This window comes from Sabethes cyaneus, chromosome 2, assembly GCF_943734655.1.
Source record: "Sabethes cyaneus chromosome 2, idSabCyanKW18_F2, whole genome shotgun sequence".
In the NCBI taxonomy this organism is placed as follows: Eukaryota; Metazoa; Arthropoda; class Insecta; order Diptera; family Culicidae; genus Sabethes; species Sabethes cyaneus.
The window spans coordinates 208,500,361-208,522,923 of NC_071354.1; the positions used below are offsets into that span (position 1 = coordinate 208,500,361).

Consider the following 22,563-nt stretch of genomic DNA (forward strand, 5'->3'; position numbering starts at 1 on the left):
AAATAATAGAATCCGGGACTTATCCTAATATCTTAAAAATCGCCAAAGTTGTTCCAGTCTTTAAATCCGGTGATACTTGTGACCCCTCTAACTATCGTCCAATTTCAACGCTATCAGTTCTGAATAACATAATCGAAAAACTGTTAACAAACCGGCTGGTAAACTTTTTCTGTGCTAACAATATTTTGTACAAATTTCAGTATGGCTTCCGGGAAGGCTGCAGAACATCAATTGCTATTATAGAGCTAATCGATAAGTTAATCTATGAAATTGATCAAAAAAAAAATCGTAGGTGGCTTATTTATCGACCTAAAAAAAGCATTTGACACCATAAATCACGAAATCTTACTAAAACAGCTTGAGCGTTACGGAGTAAGAGGAGTCGCTAACGATTTGATTAAAAGCTATCTAACAGATCGGAAGCAAATCGTAGGCATAAACGGTGTTCATAGTACCTTGCGCCCGATTAATATCGGAGTTCCGCAAGGAAGCAATATAGGTCCTCTTTTATTCTTAATATTCATTAATGATATGGGAAATTTAAAGCTTCAAGGAATACCAAAACTTTTTGCGGATGATACAGCATTGTTTTATCCTCGCAGTAATGTTCAGGCTATTGTAAATGCCATTGAATCGGATTTATCAACACTCACTGAATTTTTCAACGGTAATCAATTCTCCTTAAACTCGTCAAAAACAAAATACATGATTTTTCACTCGTCGCATACACAAATCTTCCAACATCCAGATCCATCGGCAATCTGAATATCGAAAAAGTTACAACTTTTAAATATTTAGGGCTGCACTTAGACCCTTGTCTCTCTTGGGACACACATATTAAGCATGTATCGAGCAAAGTTTCGTCGCTATGTGGTCTCATGAGAAGAGTGCGCAGCTTTATGCCTCGTGAATCATTGCTTAAATTTTATTATGCATGCATCCATTCCATATTGCAATACTTAATTGCTGTCTGGGGCCACGCGGCGAAATCAAAACTCAAAGAATCCAAACATTGCAAAACAGGTGCGTAAAAGTAATTTTTAACTTACCTCATTTATTTTCGACAAATTTGCTCTACTCAAGTTTAAATCACAAAATTTTACCCTTACTGGGACTACGTGATTCTCAAACAATCATGTTTACACATAGCTCTGGACCTCTGGATTTTCACAAAACGTCTGTTTTTCTAAAGTCCAGAAGTCAACCAACCATTCGACCCAATGCATAAAACTCTCAAAAAAGTGCATCTTGAGCACAACCGAAATCCACAGCCTATGTCACTCAATTAAAAAGCCTCCCAATTGGCGTCGAGGTCAATACTAGCCTAACAAGTCTGTCGTGTAAAGGAGGGGGAGGGGTTGTAAAAGTCAATAGTATCGTAGGAGACCAGTTGCCATGAACCGAAACAGATGGAGAAATTATACTGCGCAGACCTTCTCGTAAGACGTTTCTTAGGTGGATCTAAAGAATACTCCAAAAGTTCTGCTGCTGATTTGACTCAAACACACTTACCTTCCGATCCGTGCCCTTTAAATTCACTAAAAAGCGATTATTAAAGCATTTTATTGAAATTACGCAACTGACTTTATATCTTAAATTCGTCGTACCGTTTTGAAATCCGTCCATCAAAATTTTTCATCGTCCGAACTAAAAATCATAAGAATGTTTACGAAGCAAACGCGCATGTATTTGTGTAGGATGGCATGACAAATGTTATTCTGCAAGATTTCTGCTGGTCATGCCAGTTTTCCCAGCTGGAGAATAACGACAATGCGTTGCGTAAATTGTTTTCATTTTATGAATGACGGAAATTGAAACGATTAGTCGACATTTTCTTCTTCGTCGCACGAAAAAACGTAAGAAATTTGGCTGCTAGGAATTCTTTAATGAAAACAAGCATTTAAAGTGATCTCAGCTCACTTTGATTGATCGCGTATGATAGTCAAAAAACTAAAATATTAAGAAATAACTAACTTTGCATCGTGTGTCATAAAAATCGCTGATATTTTTGATAATTTGTGTTGGATAGGACGGGGATAGGCAATTACGACGAAGCAGCAACATACCCTATATCGTCAATGAGTCATTCCAAGTCTATTTTCTAATCCAATTTCTAGTTTGATTTCGAAGCCAATCGCATCTGAGTTTTCCACCTTATCGGCCGGTATTTTTGTGATAAGCCATCCTACGGTTATTCCGTTTTTCAAGACCAACATATTCTACTGAAAGGTCGGGTGCCTCCCACCTTTTGTTTATGTCTGGACTGGACTGGGCCCCGCTAGGTGACACAGTAAGAGCCGTTCTAGCGCATGCATTGTGTGACAGATTGTAATCAACATGATTTTCTTCAACAGTGACACAAATTGGTTTGTATTGAAGATCTTTTCATTTATTCTCAAGGTAGCTTTGCTTAGGTAGTTACGAATATAAACTCTTCAGCTCAACTGGTTCAAGTGTACTCTCTCTCTCCCTCTGTCTCTCGTTCTCCTTCTTTCTCTAACATCTCACATTTGTTGTTTAGTTTTATGTGCCATGCACTGTTCTATTCTGTTTGATTATCATTGTTGTTGCGTTGTCCGACACAATATGGATGCAAAAGTATACCTGCAATGCTATACAGTATGGGGTGTGGGTTTTTTCCCTTTGTTCCGTTCAACGGGTAGATTTTTGTTTTTGTCTAAAAATAGGTGGCTCTCAACAAAACATAAAAATTTAAACGTTAATTAACAGGTGGTCCTCTGGTGGAACTTCTTTGCCAAAACGAACAAACAGGTAGAAACTTCCCTAATTAATAAAATAATTCTGTTACATTTCAATGCTCAACAATTGTTGCTTTGTTATTGGTAGTTGTAAGCAGTCGGTAGCTTGTTACCGCTTGCTAATCCTCCGGGGAGACGTTATTTAATAGTTAAATTTTCGGATCTATTCTTCACATAGTAATAAAAAAAGAGATTTTTTGGCACAAATTCCATCAGAATCGAATCACATACTTTGTATATTAAATTTCTACCTCTCCACACGCGCGAAACTAACTTCCGGACGTTGCTGCTTCCGGTAAGCTCAAATGTTACAATTTAAGCAAATGGACTGGTTTGTTGGAAAGCTGTTTTACCTAGCATTATCTTCTTTGCTTGACTATGAACACATGCGTTTTGTTTCTTCGACAATTTTCTGGAATTCGGTAATACAGTACAGGCTGTTTTGTTGTTATTTCATAGTTACTTTGAAGAGTGCAACTTTCTCAACTGTTTTGATTCCTTCTGTCAGCTATCATGGACTAGGTTCGACAGGTTTAATTCTATTCACGTTTTTTCTTGTTGGTTGTTTTTTTGGAAATAATGCTAGGCTGACTGGTGTATTTTAGCATTACTTCCTATGATGTTTTTTTCCATTCAGTATGAATCATTCGTTAATTTTGAATGAATGTCACAAATCAGCAATTCATTTATGCATGTGGAACATTTCGAAACACCGTCGAGCATGCTTGCTAGTGGTTTCTAACGGTTCTACTGTGTAGAAGTTTGTTGTAATTGTGCGATTTGTTTTCCTGTGATTATCGAAAAATTTGTTGTTTCGCCTAGCTAGTAAAGGTGAAATTGAAGTGAACATCAGAGTTCTCTTGAATTAAACACCAAACGACTAACGATTGCATCTCGCAACCAGCAGTTGCCGTACCCTACTTATCTATAATTAATCAATGCCCTGAACATCAGCCACTTCTGGTAGATTTTTTTCTTTCTTGAAATATGGCTTAATGGTTTCGACTGATAGCAGCGTTGTTACTAAACATGCCTGACCAGCTAAGATGCTCTTATTTGAATTTAACATTTATATCACCAGATGAATATTCCTCTCTCTTGCCTATCAGCTTTCAGCTTTCCACATTACACTTCTGCCTTATACTCAGCTGTTATAAAATACATACGAATATTAGTAAACATAGATGTGTATAAATTCTCTGTTTCACTGCTGTTGCCTGAAGACACAGTTAAAAATATATATTCACTATTACAACACTTAATGTCTACTTTACATACATGATAAAAAAAACCGTTTGCTTTTCTATGCAAGCTGAATCTCGTCCGTCGTGCGCGCACATTTTAGTGACTTTCTAAATCATGTCATGTAACGCATAATTTCACGTAGCGCATACAGCAATTCCGCTTGATTTCGCGCCTCCAGTATCATCAGATTTACGTGGACCTGTGTTGGCGAAAGCAAATCGTTAGCATAAGCTGGATATTAATAGTCAAAAGCAAAAAAAAAACGAACGAATTACCTTCTCGCTGTGCTGCAGCTCGACCAGCACGCTATCGTAGTCCGTCTTGGTGATGCGCTCCGGGAAGCAGCAAGCGGTTTTGATGAACATTTTCAACGTTCTATCGAGCAGTTGATTCACCTCGCCGTAATCGTAATCATCGTGCCGGATGCCGTAGATGCACTGAATGTAGTTCCAAATGGCTCGGCGAAATTTGGACGTATCGACGTTGGTGCGGCCGGCGATGGTGTAATACGTCAGGTTGTACGCCGCCCGAAATTTGTCGTCCAAATAGAAACCAACATCGTTGTAGAGTCTGGAGCAAAAAAAAATCAAATTATAATCTTTCAACCTATTCAATAGAGTTTGTAAAAGAACGCACCTATTCACCAGCGAGTATCCATGGTCATCCCACGAGTAGTCCTGTATCCTAAAAGTTTGCGGAATGTTCTCCGCTCCGCGCTTAGCAAAGTCCTGATAGGTAAAATTGGGGTCGTCCACATAGCGGCCGATCTGTTGCGGAATTTCGGGAACACTTTCACGCGAAACTACGGCGGGCAGTTCGGCTGCTTGCATCTCCACGTTTTTAAAACGATTACTCAGTTCCGTTTCGGTACATTCGGTACTCTTCTCCGACAGTTTCTTCATGCGTTGCATCAATGCGTCCACTGTGACCTCGGTTTGCTGTATACTAATTGCTGTAAGAACGATTAGAAATCAACAATCACCAGATGGAATCGAATTGAATTGAACAAGCGTCGTCACTTACCGTCTGTCCCATTCAGATGCTCTAATTCAGTCTTTTGGAGTAAAATATTATTGTTACCAATTTTTTGACTAGATGTGTCCAGTTCCTGAGTTAGACCGCAGGAGAATACGAAAGACGACAGGGAGTGAAAGTGGGCCAGCAGAACGATGGCGTGGACCACCTCCGCCAGGGACCAGCTATTTTGGCCTTTGGTCAAACACTGTAAAATTACAAACGAAAACGAAAACAGATTGATGAAACGGAATTGCTGGACTCAAACCTTCGAACTTACCTCTATATGCTCCACATTGAGAAGCCATGGACGGTGAGCTAGAATTTTGTTGATATCGCTTATGGCACGTAGCTTGGTGGGAATGTATTCCAGCCCTTTCAGCCAGTTGCGGTCACCGCCATGCAGCAGGAAATCCTTCTCGTACAGATTGACCAGATATGTGCACTTGTGGCGGGCGGCAGCCTGGAAAAAGCGCAAGTGGAAATTAAATTATTCAACCGGAAAAGCAACGACGGTGACGATGTTTTAATAGTTTGCCCTCTTTCACAATATGGTTAGAATGGGAATAAATATTTTAAAACCTTATGTTGAATGCGATAGGAAGTTTTGTAAACATATCTGGGGGTTAGAAGTTTACTTTGCCTTTCGTTGCCAAGTTAACGTTGTACAACACCTTCAGCAATACGATAGTATTATTGTGTGGACTCAAAACTGCGTAAATTTTTGCGAAGGACATACGTTTGAAGTAGGCAGATTGTCCTCGAATAGAAAGTGTTACGGAGACTATTGTAGGTGTACGAATAACAAACCGCCGACGAATCGACATGATATTCTAATCATTTTTCTTAGAACTGTAACTCTATCTGTATAATCTGTATAATCTGTATAATCGATATTCCATTTGGAAAGGTAGTAAAATGGTGCTACATATATTGAACGAAAGAAGAAACTCAGTGTATGAAATTGCTTCATTGTGTTTAGAAAATAATCTAAAATGGAATGGCTCCTAATTATTCGAAACTCTACTTTCGCATTTCATTTCACGGGCCTCAAGAACCAATTTATCGCTACGTATTCAACTAAAAGGGATGCAAGATTTTTAGACAAGACAAGACGCGAAAGCGTCTCTCGTTCTCCATGGTGGGTCAAACGATAACTTGACTCTACGACAGTTCCCCGATGAGTTCCGAAAATGCAACCTTCGAACTCATCATCTATTTGTGAATTTTAAGACAACGCATGATTTAGTTAAACAAAATACATTGTGGTAGAAAATGCTCGAACACGGGTTAACGAGCACTTCTCATTGATTTTCATCTTATTGACGAATAATTATCAAATAAATTACTATTACTTATTTGGTCTGCATGAAAAATTGGCGAACTTTGTCCCTGCTTATCTCTACCATGAGGGTAAGTACAGATTTGTTGGCAACCGATTTAGCTGCGTTTTCCAAGATTTTCGAAATTTTTTGATAGTTGTTGCTTGTTGTTTGTGATGGGATAGCTCTGTTTTTACCAGAGCCCAATACCGCCCGATGGCACGTAACTCTGGATAGTTAGGTGGATTCGCCTTCTTCGGTACAATATGGACTCCATTAGCATCATACCATTCCAGTACATCGTTGGCGTAGTGACAGGATGCCAAATCAGGCCACGAGAAATTCTGAACGCGACTATGGCAGACACGTCAAATGACGAATAAGGCGTCGGAGTAGATACATACAGATATGCAGATGCTAGAGTTGAAAAATAACATCATTGCCTGAACAAATATCAGTATCGAATCGTGATATTCCAAAGGCAAAGGATTGCTTTTCCACACATGGCTCGAGGAGCTTCTATGTAACGATCAACGGCATCAGAAGCCGGGCCGTGCCAACCTCCGTTTATGTTATGACAAGGAGGACAGCCGGATAAACCAGAGGCGTTGGAAACAACGTTTCGATGTGCTGTTGAACGAAGACAGAAATGTAATCGGCGAAAGATAATAAATTTGGAGAGTTCAACTTCTAGACGGACTACTTGTTTATAACCTTCAAGGCAGCGTATGATTCAGTGAAATGAGTTATAGCAGATTATGCTTAAAAAAATTTCGCAACAAAACTAATTAGGCTAATACGTGCTACCTTTCGGAGGTTCCTCATCAATTGCCAGACATTTGACTCGATCGTAACGTTAGATAGTTTGAAGCATGCCAAACTGACTGTCCAACATCGAATTGGACGATGCTATACGAAGAGCGGATCTGCGGATGTGGAAAAGCCTCCCAAGTAACCCATAAAACAAGTTAACAAATAATCTTCATGGAAACTAGTCGTTTAAGAGTATACTATAAACGTACTTTGAAAACATATGTCGTTATTGTTAAGGTTTTTAGATGTTTTGTGATAACATGAATTTATTTGACAGCTCATATCAAATGAATAATGTTTGTTTTTGTCAATATGTCAACACGAAGTTTTTATTATGTCTCCAGTACTAAATTTAAACTACTGGAAGAACAAGTTTTTTTATTTAGAGTGGTTTTAACCCAAAGGGGCATTCACCAGGAAGAACAAGTTGTAGCTTATGTTATAATTACGTTTCAAAATGGTATGAAATAACTTGATACATACTTGTTTCAATTGTTGTTTCATTAGACTTCATTTTTTTTGCGCGTTTCTGATAACAGAGAAGTTCTGATATACTTAATGTGATACTATTCTATAACAAGCTGTGTTGCTTGGGCATTTAATCCTCTCAAGAGGGAAGCTGCAAGAGTTGGACTCCTTCAATCTGTCAAAAACAAGTACATAGTGGCTGGTAGAGACTACCTACGAATTGCCGAAATACAAATGGCCGAATCACGAATGGCCGAAACACAAATAGTCAAAATAATTAATGGCATAATATATGGGTCATTCCATGCCAAGTGACCGAGAAAAAGTTCAAACGAGTAATCGACCTTCACGGATTTGAACCAAATTTTGCCAGATTGTTCGTTTTCGGTCAGAAAGTAAAAATCCAAAATTTGGTACGGATCGGACATTTCCTCGATTAATGGGAAATTTTCGATTTTTGCTTTTTGGCCGAAAACGAACAATCTGGCGAAATTTGGTTCAAATTCGTGAAGGTCGATTACACGGGGCTCGGACACTACGCGTGGAACCCATATCTAATGGCCGAACCACGAACGGCCGAATCACGAATGGCCGAATCACTAAAGGTCGAAATACGAATAGTCGAACATCATATTCGACCGAAAATATTCACGGCCTTCAACCTGCACAAATGTTGGGTACATGCTGTCCTTACTCGTTGCCGCTCGTTCGAACTAAACCAACGGATAATCCCTACTAGTCAGTATAACTAGGAAAATGCATGCATCTAAATAGTAGTGGTTTCTGCGGGGGGCTGCCCCACGATGCCTGGGGAATTAGAGGATTTCCTTGAATATTTTCGGAATACTTATATAAGTGTATACCGAAGCAACAGGCCATTCTTCCACCCCGCTCTGAGGTCAAATTTTAAGCCTGTCGTTGATAAGCTACCGCGGACCACAAACAGCTTGGAAGCATGGCACCAACGATGGACAACCATTGTTGGTTCACATCACCTGTCAATGGCCAGGATCATCACAGAGCTGCGAGTGGAAAAAAAGGCGATAGAGGGGAATATTTCAAGAATTCTTCATGGGGATGTTCCGAATTCGCGGCGAGAAATAGACGAGAAAATCTATTCGAAATATGTTATTACTCACAAAATGAGCACCAAAATTTTGTTAACGCAGTTGCACTTTTATTAAGCGCTAAACAAATGCGTTCTTAAAGCATGTTTTTTTTGTTTTATAGTAAATAGTTTTTTAGTTAGATTTTTTTTATTGAAGTTATTTGTTAACTGCTTGTCAATTCATGGTTTTTATTGAATAGTTATTTAGGTATTCCGAAAAAATTCGGCCTTTCGTGATTCGGCCTTTCGTGATTCGACCATTCGTGATTCGGCCTTCTGTAATTATTTTTGACATTCGGCCATTTGGACTTCGGCCATTCGTGATTCGGCCATTTGTGTTTCGGCCATTTGGTACCAGCCCGCTGGTAGAGGACGTGGCAATCCATCGGGTGTTTGTACTGAGATGGAATTTATTTGGATACACAAATGACATACGACCAGAAAGAGACAGATAGGAGGCACAAAGGCCTATGGGGCCATCCATATACCACGTGGACAGCTTAGAGGGGGGTGGGGGGTACGAAAATGTCCACGCTTGTCCACGGAAGGGGGGAGGGGGTATGGAAAATGTCCACGTGGACAAGTTTTTTTTCTTACAAAAAATAGAAATTAGAAACAGCAATGTTGAATTGATTCTACATATGTATTAGCATTAACCATTGATCAGTGATTGTTTTTGAGCTCAAATAAAGATTTATCTTCTGAGGCATATGTTGACCTAAACACATGAACCGATCATTACAAAGACACACATCTGGTATAAATCTTATCGAAAAGATTAAGCCTGCGTTAGTACACATAGCTGTTGAACCTGCCGAACCTGACATTTGATGTAATGCAGTAATAAAGATGTTATTATTGTTTTACAATCCTTGCCCTCTTTTGAAAATGATAAAGGTCCAGTCACGTGACTCATTTATCATTAAGGTCGCGCTTGCACCAAATGTGGATTGTAGTTTGCCTCAAAATCAAATGCAAGGGCATCCATGGGCAACGTATTTCCAAAAGGATTCGCCTGCAGAAAATTTTATGATTCACATCGCATCGGAAAGGTCTTGTGTTGTATTGAAGTAGACGGCCAAACTAAGGTGCTTTGGTTAGACAAAGATACTCTGGACAGAGATGAATCGTCAAGCGAAAGTCAAGTTGAAACGGACTTTATTGTAGTCGATAATAATTTGCAGTAGACAAGATCACAAGAATTAAGGTTCTAACACCTTACATACGGATTATAGTACGCTGCGGAAAATTGATGGAAAATCAATGGAAAAACTCAGATTTCCTCAACGACTGAAAATCCGTATGCCTTGTGTCGGAGACTGGAGCTTCCATTCACGTAAGCTTTTTCAATAAATACTGCATAAATCAAGTTGAAAATAAAATTTAGCAGAATGCATTTCAGTTTTGTTAACTTTGACATAAGCAAAAAAAATGTCCACGTGGACACACAGGGGAGGGGGGTGGGGGTTGAGCCAATGTCCACGCTTGTCCACGGAGGGGGACGGGGGGGTTGAAAATTGGTATTTTTCTGTCCACGTGGTATCTGGATGGCCCCTATTGCGTAAGTCGAGTAAAGTGTCACTTTGCTCGAGTGGTCTATCATACAAGTTGAGCTCGACACAATTCTGTCGTGTAACTCCAGTGAGCTTGTTTTGAGTCCGTTTTCCCAAAAAAATTATTATTATTTTACGAAAATACGTTTACCCCAGGGAATAAAAGCGAGTCCCTGATGGCAACATTTAGGGCCATCCAATGAAAAAAGCTGGTTGGCCGGAGCGGATTCCAGTAAAATAGAGTAAAAAAAGCGAAGCGACGTGGACGAAAATCGAATTGGAGCTGGATGAGCTGTATTACTTAACGCAACGCGGAATGTAATTCCAGAAGGAAAATGTTTTTTGTTATTCTTTTTCGTGTATTTTTCTCATGGAACAAATTCAATCGATTTCTATAATGCGCAATTTCGACTGACTTACTTAGTCCGGGAATAAAACACGGAGTCTCCAGTGAGTTGGACATGTATCGTGAATGTGTAAGGTATATCACCTTAGTGGAACTCTCGATAGAGGTACTCCACTTCTTGCCATTTTCCGTACTCGATGGATGCTTCATGTTCAGAAATTCCTTAATTCTTGAAAAGATCTGTACAGGTACAGATTTGTCTTTTAATTTCACTGTTAATTTTTACATTTTGATAGAAACCTAGTTCTGCTCTGATGTTTAGGCTTCAGCAGTGTCCGTTTTGAGATTCAAACAAGGTCAAATTCCGAAAAGTTTCAGCTTTTTCCATTCAGAAATTTTACTAAGACGCTCAGCGAAGAAATCTTAGATCTTTGAATGCTTTCGAAATAGACCTTAAGTACATATCAAACCGCTGCCTAACGAAAAAATTATTTTCTGTGAAATGTTATAAAACATTAAAAAAATGCATTTTCCAATAAAATTAGTGCCAAGTGCCACCACAAATTCCGTTGAAATATAACAAATTAAAGAAAATCACCATCTTAGCTCTCCATTGTTTGCCTTTAGAGTTCAACTGTCCAGCTTAACAGGCGGCATCTAGAGCAAAACCGTTGATGTCGCAGTTATGCTTGGAATTAAGAATTTTCTAAGATTCCATCTAAGCAATTTGATAAACAAATATTTCAAATTCTTTCCCTATGAATGTGATAGATCGAGATATCTAGTTACTGAACTAAGGGAGTGGGTTATAATCAACAACAAGCTAAATGTATTTAGCTTATACGCAGATTTGAAATTGCGTCTTGAGTGACAAATGTTTTGGCGCGTGTAAACAGGGATCCTGTTTTGCGATCACCGATAAATAGTACCACCTACTGCTTAGCTGTCGTGGAGTGGCCTTCTAAACAACACTATTAAGTATTAACAGCTAGACAAGATAAAGAAGGCAATGTTTACCGGTCGTCTGCAATATTGTGCAAGAATAATCTGAGTGAAAAAAATATCGTCTAGCGGTAAGTGCACGCCGAATAACAAAAATAACATCGATAAGAATAGAAACAAGATAAGGTCTCTTTGTCCGGAGAACCAGTTAAGTAACGACCGCGGCGAGGAGAAAAAGGCCCATTAGCCGCATTATCATTATGTGTTGATTATGGCACATTTTCTTTTGTTGCAGCTAAAATGCCATTGCCGGAGCCATTGTCGTCTGTGTTGGAGGAGACAGTCAGCTAGCCAGCCAGGCAGCCCATTATAGTCTGGAAGGGCACTGTAAATATCAGCAGCACCCTTTTCGGATTACGACCCAGGCAGGCCCCAGACGGCCAGTACTGGATGAAGATGTGTATTTACGCAAGACATTACTGCTCAACTTACTTACCATGATGGCTATATAGGATCGATACACGAACGGCAACGGTCCATCGCATTGCAACACAAATTTCTGTGTGTTCAGGTAATGTTGCAGGTAGCGTGGATGGTACGCAATCACCTTGGTAACGTGGTCCAGGTCGGCGTTGTCCATTAGCGGGTTCTTTGGCCCGTACTGTGAAGAGAAAACGAAACAGAAAACAGGGACTGTTGTTATTTGTTTAAACTAATCATTTTAAGAAAAAGTATATTTTATAAACTACGGAAACTGTACCAAGTTTACTTCTTTCGAAAACAAAGAACTTTGCGACGCGACGTTGAATCGAATGATTCCTGCCTCCATTGGCTTTCTATAAAAATGCTAGTCTAATTAGTAGATTATTGCCAATCCCCAGAAAAAAAGACGAAAACCATGACGTTTCCTTGCTGGTTATCAGTAATGTTTATGTTTTACCTACTAATTAGCACATTTGATTGCTTGTCAGTCCTAACAACAAGTGATCCGCGGATTCTACGGCATTGAAGTAAAATGGGAAAATCTTTTGTTTTTGCTGAGTCGAGTCGAGAAACAGGTGCGGTAGCGCAGCGGAGAGACCACCAGGGAAGAACAACATAGTAAGACGGAACAGACGCTATGATTGGAGAGCACACTTTGGTGCTAATCCTGGCGTTTTATGTTTCGAAGTAGAGAAGAGGCCCGTTCTTGTCAGCTAATTAATGTCTTCCAAGTGTGTTTAGGAATGTACGTGAGCAAAATAAAGTGGCGTTCAAGCGTGATTTGGTTGTGAGTGAGTGGTGTCTAATGATAGCACAGGAGCATGGAAAATTGAAGCTGCTGCTACTTCATCTTTAGTACACTTGACTCGATTGAAAATTTATAAACCGAAGCGGTTTACGAACCAACCAACCACCTCCAGGTAGGTTATGTTTTCCACATAATTTCATAATACGGTGGCTTCTTGATAACTTTTAGTATTTTGTGAGAAAATAAGATTCGTGCGTCATCGTGGTCGGAAAATCTAAAGAAAACATCTAAAAATGATTATTAACTATGGACGACCAGTTGTAAAATTAAACGTTGTCAACGTTCTAAATTTAGGTTGTTTTCAACAAGTTGAAAGCAAGTGTTCAATCTTCCTTTCGAAGAATGTGATGTTTATTGCCACATCGTTTCCAAAATTTGGTTATTTGGTTTCCAACAGTTTACAAACCGCACTGGATCTCGCAACTCAAACTAATATAACAGTTCCGCATCCAAAAACTGGCCTGTTTTTAATTTGTAAAGGATAAATAATTTAATAAACAACATCCTGGCATTGACCGGGCTACTCGATCTGTTGACCATCTCGAAGACAACATTACCAGTATATTGACATTCGCAAAGTATCTACGTAATTGTTTTCGGTTTTTGGCTGATATTTAATGAATTTTAATTTAACCCGTCTTGTTTGTGCACGCGGTCGTGGATTGTTTTCTCACTCACCAACGATGACAGTTTGTTTTTCGTCAAAATGTACTTCGGTTCAGTAAGCTCCACTGCTAACTCTGTAATCAACTTCAATAGCTGACAGTTACATAATAACACTACAACATCTGGATAAAGCCAACCGGCAGACCGTAAGTAGCCTAAAATTGTTCCTCGGAAACGCGTTATCAATTATTTAATTAACATCACTGTCATGAACTCAGCCTGGCACAGAGTGGACAGCACTTGTGGGTTGATTGATGAAAAGAAATATACTGCGACGTTATATATTTAACTCATGATCCTACAGTTTCTTGTTTACCATCTTTGAATGGCAGCAGGTTTGTGCTATAGATAGCATTGACAACGTACGGAAGTAGCTAGGAGGCATGAGGCCACATAAAACTGTCGTCAGCATTCCAAGTGGTGTATTAATTCAGCTTAATAAGCAAATCAAAACAAAATAGTAAACCACCACGTTGTTGTTCAAGGAACGGGAACAGGGGATTAATCATGAATCCCCCCTTCACCATCACCGTCGAGAGCAGTTGGATCACCACCTGCCACAAAGTTAATAACGACCAATGTGACGTGACTGAAATCTGATGTAATCTTGAAGGACGATTTGCATCAACTTTTCTGCATGCCAACGGGAATACTTTGTAGTTGGATCATAGAGAGAGAGAGTGGGATAAAATTGGAAAGCATTCGCACACTTTTTGCAGTGGTAAACAAATCCCAGAAATATATTTGCTAATCTAAAATTGCATTTTTTTAGCAAATGTTGTTTTTAAGTCTAAATTTATGCCTAAACACTCACTCTTCTGATGAAACATTCGGATGTTGACCGTTCTGGTATTAGATTTTATTTCGTGTGAACCTCATAATGTAAGATTTATGTGGAGTTTCTTTAAAATTTAGGTTAATTTTAGAAATCTATTACTCAATGTTCAATCAAGGTTTCCTTTACCATACCGTATTTGCTTAAGGTAAAGCACTGCACAGAAGGGATTTATTTGAATAAAAAATCTCAATATCTCTTAATATCGCTACATTTGAACCATTTATTTGATACGATATATTTGATCCAATCCAATTTGATCCAACAGAAAGATATGTTTGTAAGAATTCTAATGGTGTGGTCGTTGTTTGCTGCACGCATTTGTTTCTAACAATTTTGGTCGAATGAAGGGCATTTTAATCCTCTTTATTCAAAGGGCAGAGATTCAGCTGGGATAGCTGGGAGCTGGGACAGTTTTTATCAATAACTCTGGAATCTGTCAGCATAAAACCAATTTTTTTCGTCATTAGAAAGCTATTATCATCTGAAATTCGATAGCAGGGCTCGTTCATCATTTTCTCAGTAAACGTCGCAAAATTAGAGTATTTTTTTTACTGATTCTCACTAGCGTAGCCAGCCATAGACACAAGGCGAAACACCCTGCCGTTCAGAAGGATGTTCGGCCTGGAATCAAGGCCTGGTGCAACTGAATTTAACGTCAAAATTGAAGCTGGTTAAAAAATTACACTTAAATTTAAGCTTGAAGCTTTATAGCAAATTGAACTGAAAATTGGAATTTCAAGAGTTTAAATTTGACATAAAATTGGAATTAAACTAAACTTGAAATTGAGGTTAAAATCGGACATGTAATTGAACTTGAAAACGATCTTGACTTGGACATTAAATTAGACATCAATTTAGAAAAGGACATGTAATTACCCTCTCACACATTTTGTTTCGTTTTTCCTTCTTTTCTGTTTCGTTTTCTTGGTTTTCCCTTTAGTCGGATTTGGACTAATTTGGATTTGAATTAAATTAGATTGGATTTGGACTAAATTGAGTCGGAATTGCACTGATGTGGAGTAGCTTTGGCTGTATGTTGATTTGATTTGGATGATTCCGGTCGGATTTGGACAAATTTGGTCGGATTAGATTGGATTTGATCTAATTTGGATTGGACTTTAAGTGGTTAGGATCATATTTGGACCAATATGGATTGAATTTAGTCAATTTTCGGTTGGATTCGGATTAATTTAGACGGTTTTTAACTAATTTTAATTGGACATTAAAAAGATTACATAGGATTTGGACTGATTTGGATTAGATTTGAACCAATTTGAATAGAATTTTGATTGATTTGGATTTGATTTGGACGGATTTAGATTAAATTTGATTGGAGGATTGATTTCTATTTGTTTTGTTAGACAAATATAGATTGGATTCAAGCTTAATTGGTCAAATTTGCGCTAATTTGGAGTAACTTTAGATCTATGTCGAATCAATTTTGATGCTCTTGGTGCGATTTGGACAAATTTGGTCGGATCAGAGTGGGTTTGAAATAATTTGGGCTGACTAGGATCGGATCGGACAAAATTGCATAGAATTTCGACTGATTTTGATCGAATTTGGACCGATTTGGATGGGATTTAGACCGATTTAGATTAGATTTAGACTAATTTCTATTTGATTTCAATTGGATTTAGATCATTTTCGATTAGATTCGAACTAATTTGGTTGGATTTGCGCTCACTTTAAGTAACTTTAGACCTATGTCAATCCGGTTTGGATAAGTTTGATCGGATTTGAACTAATTTGGATTGATCTGGATTGGATTTGAACAAATTACGATTGGATTTCGACCGATTTGGATGAGTTTCGATTAGATTTGAATTAGTTTAGTCGAATTTGAATTAATTTGGTTTTATTTGGACTAATTTCATTAGGATTTGAACAAATTTGGATTGAATTCGCAGAATTTTTTATAGGGTTTCGACTAATTTGGCTCGGATTTGGTCTAACTGGAATGGGATTTCGAAAAATTACATAGGATTTGGACTAATTTGGATTAGATTTGAACCAATTTGAATGAAATCTTGATCGATTGGGATTCGATTTGGAGTAGATTTGGATTAATTTCTATTTGTTTTGTTTTTATACAAAAATATAGATTGGGTTCGAGCTTAATTGGTCGAATTTGCGCTAATTTGGAGTAGCTTTGGACCTATGTGGATTCAATTTCGATGGTTTTGGTCAGATTTGGACAAATTTGGTAGGATTAGCTTGAATTTGAAATAATTTGGGCTGACTAGGATCGGATTGGACTAAATTACAAAAATTTTGGACTGATTTAGATCGAATTTCGACCGATTTGGATTAGATTTAGACTGATTTAGATTAGATTAGACTAATTTCTATTTGATTGTATTTGATGATTCTATATAATTTTCGATAAGAATCGAACTAATTTGGTCGGATTTGCGCTCACTTTAAGTAGCTTTAAGCCTATGTCAATTCGGTTTGGATCATTTTGATCGGATTTGGACTAATTTGGTCGCATTAGATCGGTTTTGGATTGATCTGGATTAGTTTTGGATTAGTTTCGATTGGATTTGAATGAGTTTAGTCGGATTTGAATTAATTTGGTTGAATTTAGACTAATTTCGTTGGGATTTCAACAAATTTAGATTGACTTTGTACAATTTTCGATGGGGTCTCGACTAATTTGGTCGGATTTGGTCTAATTTGAATGGGATTTCGAAAAATTACATAGGATTTGCACTGATTTGGATTAGATTTGAGCAAATTTGAAAGGAATTTTGGTCGATTTGGATTTGATTTGAACGGATTTGGATAAGATTTTGACGAATTTCTATTTGTATTAGATTTGAAGAATTTTAGAATGGATTCGGTCGGATTTGCGCTAATTTGAGTAGCTTTGGACCTATGTCGATTAACTTTGAATAATTTTGGTCAGATTTGGATAAATTTGATCGGATTAGATTGGATTTGAAATAATTTGAACTGACTAGGATCGGAACGAACTAAATTGCATAGAATTGGGATAGATTTGAATCGGATTTGGACCGGTTTGGATTGGATTTGGACCGTTTTAGATTTGATTTGCATTGAATGTGGATAATTTTCGATTAAAATTGAATTAATTTGGTCGGATTTGCGATCACTGATATAGCTTTGGACATACGTCAATTCGGTTTAGATGATTTTGATCGGATTTGGGCTAATTTGGTCACATTAGATCGGTTTTGGATTAACCTGGATTGGATTTTAACAAATTACGATTGGATTTGGACCGATTTGGGTTAGTTTTAATTGGATTTGATTGTTTTTATTCAGATTTGAATTAATTTGGTTGATTTAGACTAGTTTTGGACTAATTTTGTTGGGTTTTGAACAAATTTGGATTGAATTTGTACAATTTTTGATACGGTTTCGACTAATTCGGTCGGTTTTGGGTAAATCTGAATAGGATTTGGACCGATTTATTTTGGATCTGGAGTAATTTCTATTGGATTTGGATGACTTTGGTCGGACGTGTTGCATTCAGACTAAATTGGAACACATTTGAATTGATCCGGAGAAGCTTCTTGTTGAGACTTCTTGAAATCTTGTTGAGACGAGGATACTTTGTCATTCGTTCTGGTTTGCTTCCCAAGCACAGATATCAAATTGGTCTAGGTTCAATCGTCACAAAGTATCCTCGACCTGTTGGGACGGGGCGATTTTGGTACTTTTTTTTCTAAAATCTTAAAAACTATGACGGCGTCTTTTCCAACCAATCACGAAGCGAGGATCTCCAGTTGGACAATGCTTCATTATTTTCAATTTTTCAATAGTGTGCACTTAAAAATCAATAGTTTTTTTATTGATGTGAATGTGGCGCAAAAGTATGGAAAATCGATCTGAAAACCGCTAGGCTATTAGCGTTCAAAATCTGTCATTTTTTCGTAACGCTCGCATTATTTTAAATGGCACACTATCCCAAACCGTGCCGTCAGACGTAGGCCTACGTCAAAAAACCGTAAAAAATCGTAAAAAAACATGTAAAAAGAGACTTGAAAGTATTGCTGTCATTCTTTTCAACTTTATTATCAAGTAGGAACTGAAATTCATGTCAGTGGACTATACAGAAGTTAGCATGATTTTTCAGAAGGGACGTGTTGATTTTTAAAAGTGTATGTTGTTTACAACAGACTAGCTGTACCCCGCTTGCATCGCCTCGCTGCGAACTGTGAGTGAATTGGAGCTAGTTTACCTATTTTTTCTATTATTTCAACCAAAAAAAACATTTCTTTGGTGAGATAACCTAGATTCATTATAACAGAGATAACTGGGATATTTGACCAAAATACCTAAATGTACGTCTAACGATAAGTAACTCTATGACGTGCAACTACGTTGTTACCCATGTTTGAACCCACATTAAATTTTGCCTCGAATGAGAGTATTCGTGAGGTGCTCGCAACAGGCGTAGTTCAGGTGCACTTTAGTATTAGTTGCAGCTAACCAGACCTTAAGGTTTTGTGGAATCCGTAGTAAGCACGACTTCCAGTAAAAATACATGTGCGGATTTCTCTGCCACAGTTGTTATCCAACGTCACCAAGGGCCCGATGTACACAAGCTGCGATTTTAGTCATGAAAACATAGCTTCCTGTCAGGAGCTTGGTTTTGGTTACAGACCAAACAAAGTTTTTAAATCGTAAGTATTTTTGGGCGTATTTTAACCATCACTAGGTAGCGTTCCGAATCGATGTTAATCAACCCATCGACATCTCTATATCGAACTGCAGTAAACGTCAGCGACAGCATGTCCGGGGCTCAAAATTTGACAGCGGGCCCAAATCAGACTGCTGGCAGTTGAGTGAAACGCAGTGCTGACATGCTATCTCATTTTCGCACACACGAGATGTTGGTGGCGAAAACATGGTTGTCTGCCGATGGGGTGATGTTAATGCTTCGGTAGGTTTTTAATCTATCAAAACAATTTGTTATTCCGCTGGGTTGGATGGCTTCCACGTGCGGCGATTATACTGGAAGAATGTACTCTGTATGATCATGTTCTAAGCAGCAGTGATCCCTGATGATGATCTTGACATCATATCGAGTCGTACTTTCGTTCCAACTGCGGGTAAAATTCGTGTTCGTCGTTATTGGTCTACAACTACGGTACCGGTGGGGCTGTTAGCATTGATGATCCATATGCTGATCCTTGATTTTCAATCGGCTACCAAGCGAACACCCGCTTCTAAATAGAAGGAGACGATCAATGTGACTTGTGTACACCGATAGCGAGCATTCCGTAGACGACTGAAAAGCAACTTTATGAGAACTGCAACATCCTAGTAGCGGTGTTGCGATACGAAGTTTGATTGAATTACGTAAATACGGTTCTTAGGCCAGTTTACACACTAACTGATTAGTGGTGTGTCGGTTTTAGGCACTCTCATGAATTATGCTGTCAGTCAGAGTCAAACGCCGATAAATTGGTCAAAGCTAACTTTAGGTAAGCACCAAGATTGGTTGAGCTTAGTTGACTTTGTAATTAATTTTCACCGGTTTGAAAATGAAATCATTCAAGTTGTTGATAAGCTCTATTTTTAGTGCGAAATGAATTAGTATGGAAACCATTAAAATTATAGCCTTTCAAGGCGCAGACGTAGACCTACTTTAAAACATTAATTTTTAGTGGTCTAAACAGTCTAAAAATATCGCAAAATCCAGCGTAGCTGATCCGTATCATTCGGAATTATTAATGAAATGTGATCAAATGTTTAATTGCGAAGGCAGGTCACGTGCCCCCACGTTCGGTGCACCCTGAGCACGCCAGTACCCATTTGCGCTAAAATACGCAATTGGAATGAGGAAGAAGTCATAAATTTAGTAAGTCTGTGATATTCTGACAGGCCCGTTCGGTTTTACTCGGTTCGGTGTGGCGCACATGCTGCTCGTAAAAAGCGTCCCGTTCGCCCGCGCGCCCGCCCGTCTTTGTGTTTAGAGGCTCGTGTTTACATTAAGTTGCATTTTTACGGCTATTAAATTTGACCGACGGCAGTTCCGATGACAAGTAGATCATCCATCCGACTTTGTAAGAACGATTTGTGTGTGGCTATTTTTAGCCCGCACGGCCGCCGATTGTTTACTGTCTTGCCGAAGGACGGGGCATGGAAACAATGTGAGATAATTAAAAATCAACTGCTTAGAAAGTGCCTGTAGCTATATTTGGCTAACAAGCTCCCCCCCCCCCCCCCCTTCCACTCTTGTACGAAATGTAGCGCCCGTTTAATGATTTAGTATAGTGTATTATCTTTTCCGGATTTCTATAATTTTTAGCATTAGGGGCTGTGGCAACTTTTTTTTCCTTTGATTTATGATCCTCGAATTACTGCAGGTATATGAGGTGTTCTCCATCATATTTTATGCCATGTTTTATGGGTGTATTTACCTTGTTTTGCTTTGTTTAACTTCTTTCTCGCATTGCGTTTGATGTTTTTACTGTAATTTATACAGGCAGATTCAATACATTATTCCCACCCCGTGAAAGTGATTGACTTTAATTGTGTCGTAAAACTAAAACAAGATTTTGTTTCTCCTCTGTTTCCGCTTGAAAACATGCTAAAATATGAGACTGAATAAGAATGAATATTCTTTATTGAACGGTACAGTCCCGTTTATTAGACATCCCGAGACTTTTTTGTTGTTTTAATACGAACCTTCAACTTGTTTTTATTCGATTGGCTCAAACATCGAAGTAGGTAAAAATGGATGGAATTTTAACAGTAACTAATTAAGAGTGTGGTGCTTACATTGACAGAATTTTATCGTAATCTGTTAAGTTATAATCGAGATAGCTTTGGAGTAAGAGCAGATCCTCCAAAAAATCATGTGCGCTGTCGTGGAAAATTCGACTAAGCGTCACGGATGGAACGAGAAACACCTGGGGATCCACCATTCGACGGCGTCCCGGGTGGTGAAGGCATTCGAGCAGATCCATACGATCCAGCGGCGGCGGTCAGGCAGGGGTAGAAAACCAGAGACAGCTGACCTGGGGATGACCAGGAAGGTGTTGAGTCTGTTCATGAGTCGGTCGAAACTTTCAAAACGATGAAATGTGCCGGCCTTCGGCACGTCTTGAAGATTCGAAAGGCACCGAACCGGAACGACAAACAAAACACGGTGGCCAAAGTCCGTTCTTGGTTATAGAGAGGAGATCTAGTAATGAAGTTAAAATCTAACCATTCCGCGAAACTTTGAAGCACAGACTACACAGACACAACGCGAATGCTTTTTCCACTCAGGAAGGATGGAAGGACTAACCTTCAATCTAGATCCCAGGAAGGAAGGACTAACCTTCAATCTAGAGTAATCTACTAGCTATTTACTAGTCTTTAAACTAGGAACTAGCCAGTTTAAGCTAGCGAGCGTTTGGTGACAAATTGTGGTGTAAATTATTATGCCGTAACACTGCTTTGTGGCTATTTTTAGTTTTGTATTTTTGGCAAAACATGAAATATCTTCACCAAAACGAATATATCGATGGTGCTTATTAAAGAGGCGATTCACTCGATAAAATGATAAACAATTACGGTAGGACAGCCTGAATAGTAAGCAAGTAAGCTGCCTATTAGCTGCTCACTCACCGTCTCGTATTGTATAAATAATACAAAATAACAGCTCCTGTGTGTAGCAATATGATGGACGTGCCGTGCATATATGATTTATCGCATTCCGGCCGGTGAGCGTTTTGATTGATACTTCCATTTTATTTACCGACTTGGATGCCAACTCATTATAATATGTGCTTATTCGATTTGTATGTTTACTCGATAAAATAAATGATTTCAGAAATCGGCTCATCGCGGAATATTACTACAGAAACTAGTTCAGCCGATTGGCTGTTAGAAATGTATAAAGCACTCGAAATAAGGTACCGCTGTTCGTTCATTTTGCCATTATCTCCGTAAACAATGGCACCCAATTGAAATTTTCTACGTGCTCGCAATTTCAATTTAATCACATTAGTAGTAACTCCTACGGACTCCCTATCAGAACGGGAGAGCAACGAAAAAAACACACATTCGCACACACACACAACACAAGCCATCCATCATCATCTAGAGCTCCCGGTTCAGGGACATGATGTCATGCTGTCAGCTGCGGATATAATCGGGTCGGGAATCATATGTTTCCAAGTGGGAACAACACCGTTCCGAAGGGAACACATTCCTGTGAAACCATTCGGATT

At 38.7% G+C, this 22,563-nt stretch overlaps 1 protein-coding gene across 3 annotated transcripts in view; it reads right to left on the reverse strand.

The window, feature by feature from the left end:
- Positions 1-2,381: 2,381 nt before the first annotated feature.
- Positions 2,382-22,563, reverse strand: part of LOC128735060 (sestrin homolog) — an 81,725-nt gene continuing 61,543 nt past the window's right edge. For all 3 annotated transcript variants that reach the window (XM_053829536.1, XM_053829534.1, XM_053829535.1), the window contains 6 exons: positions 12,067-12,231; positions 5,299-5,481; positions 5,028-5,226; positions 4,641-4,956; positions 4,280-4,574; positions 2,382-4,203 (listed from right to left, as the gene is read on the reverse strand). In XM_053829536.1, the coding sequence (XP_053685511.1) occupies positions 4,117-4,203; positions 4,280-4,574; positions 4,641-4,956; positions 5,028-5,226; positions 5,299-5,481; positions 12,067-12,231 (1,245 nt within the window). In that variant the 3' untranslated portion in view covers positions 2,382-4,116. The remainder of the gene's footprint in view (positions 4,204-4,279; positions 4,575-4,640; positions 4,957-5,027; positions 5,227-5,298; positions 5,482-12,066; positions 12,232-22,563) is intronic.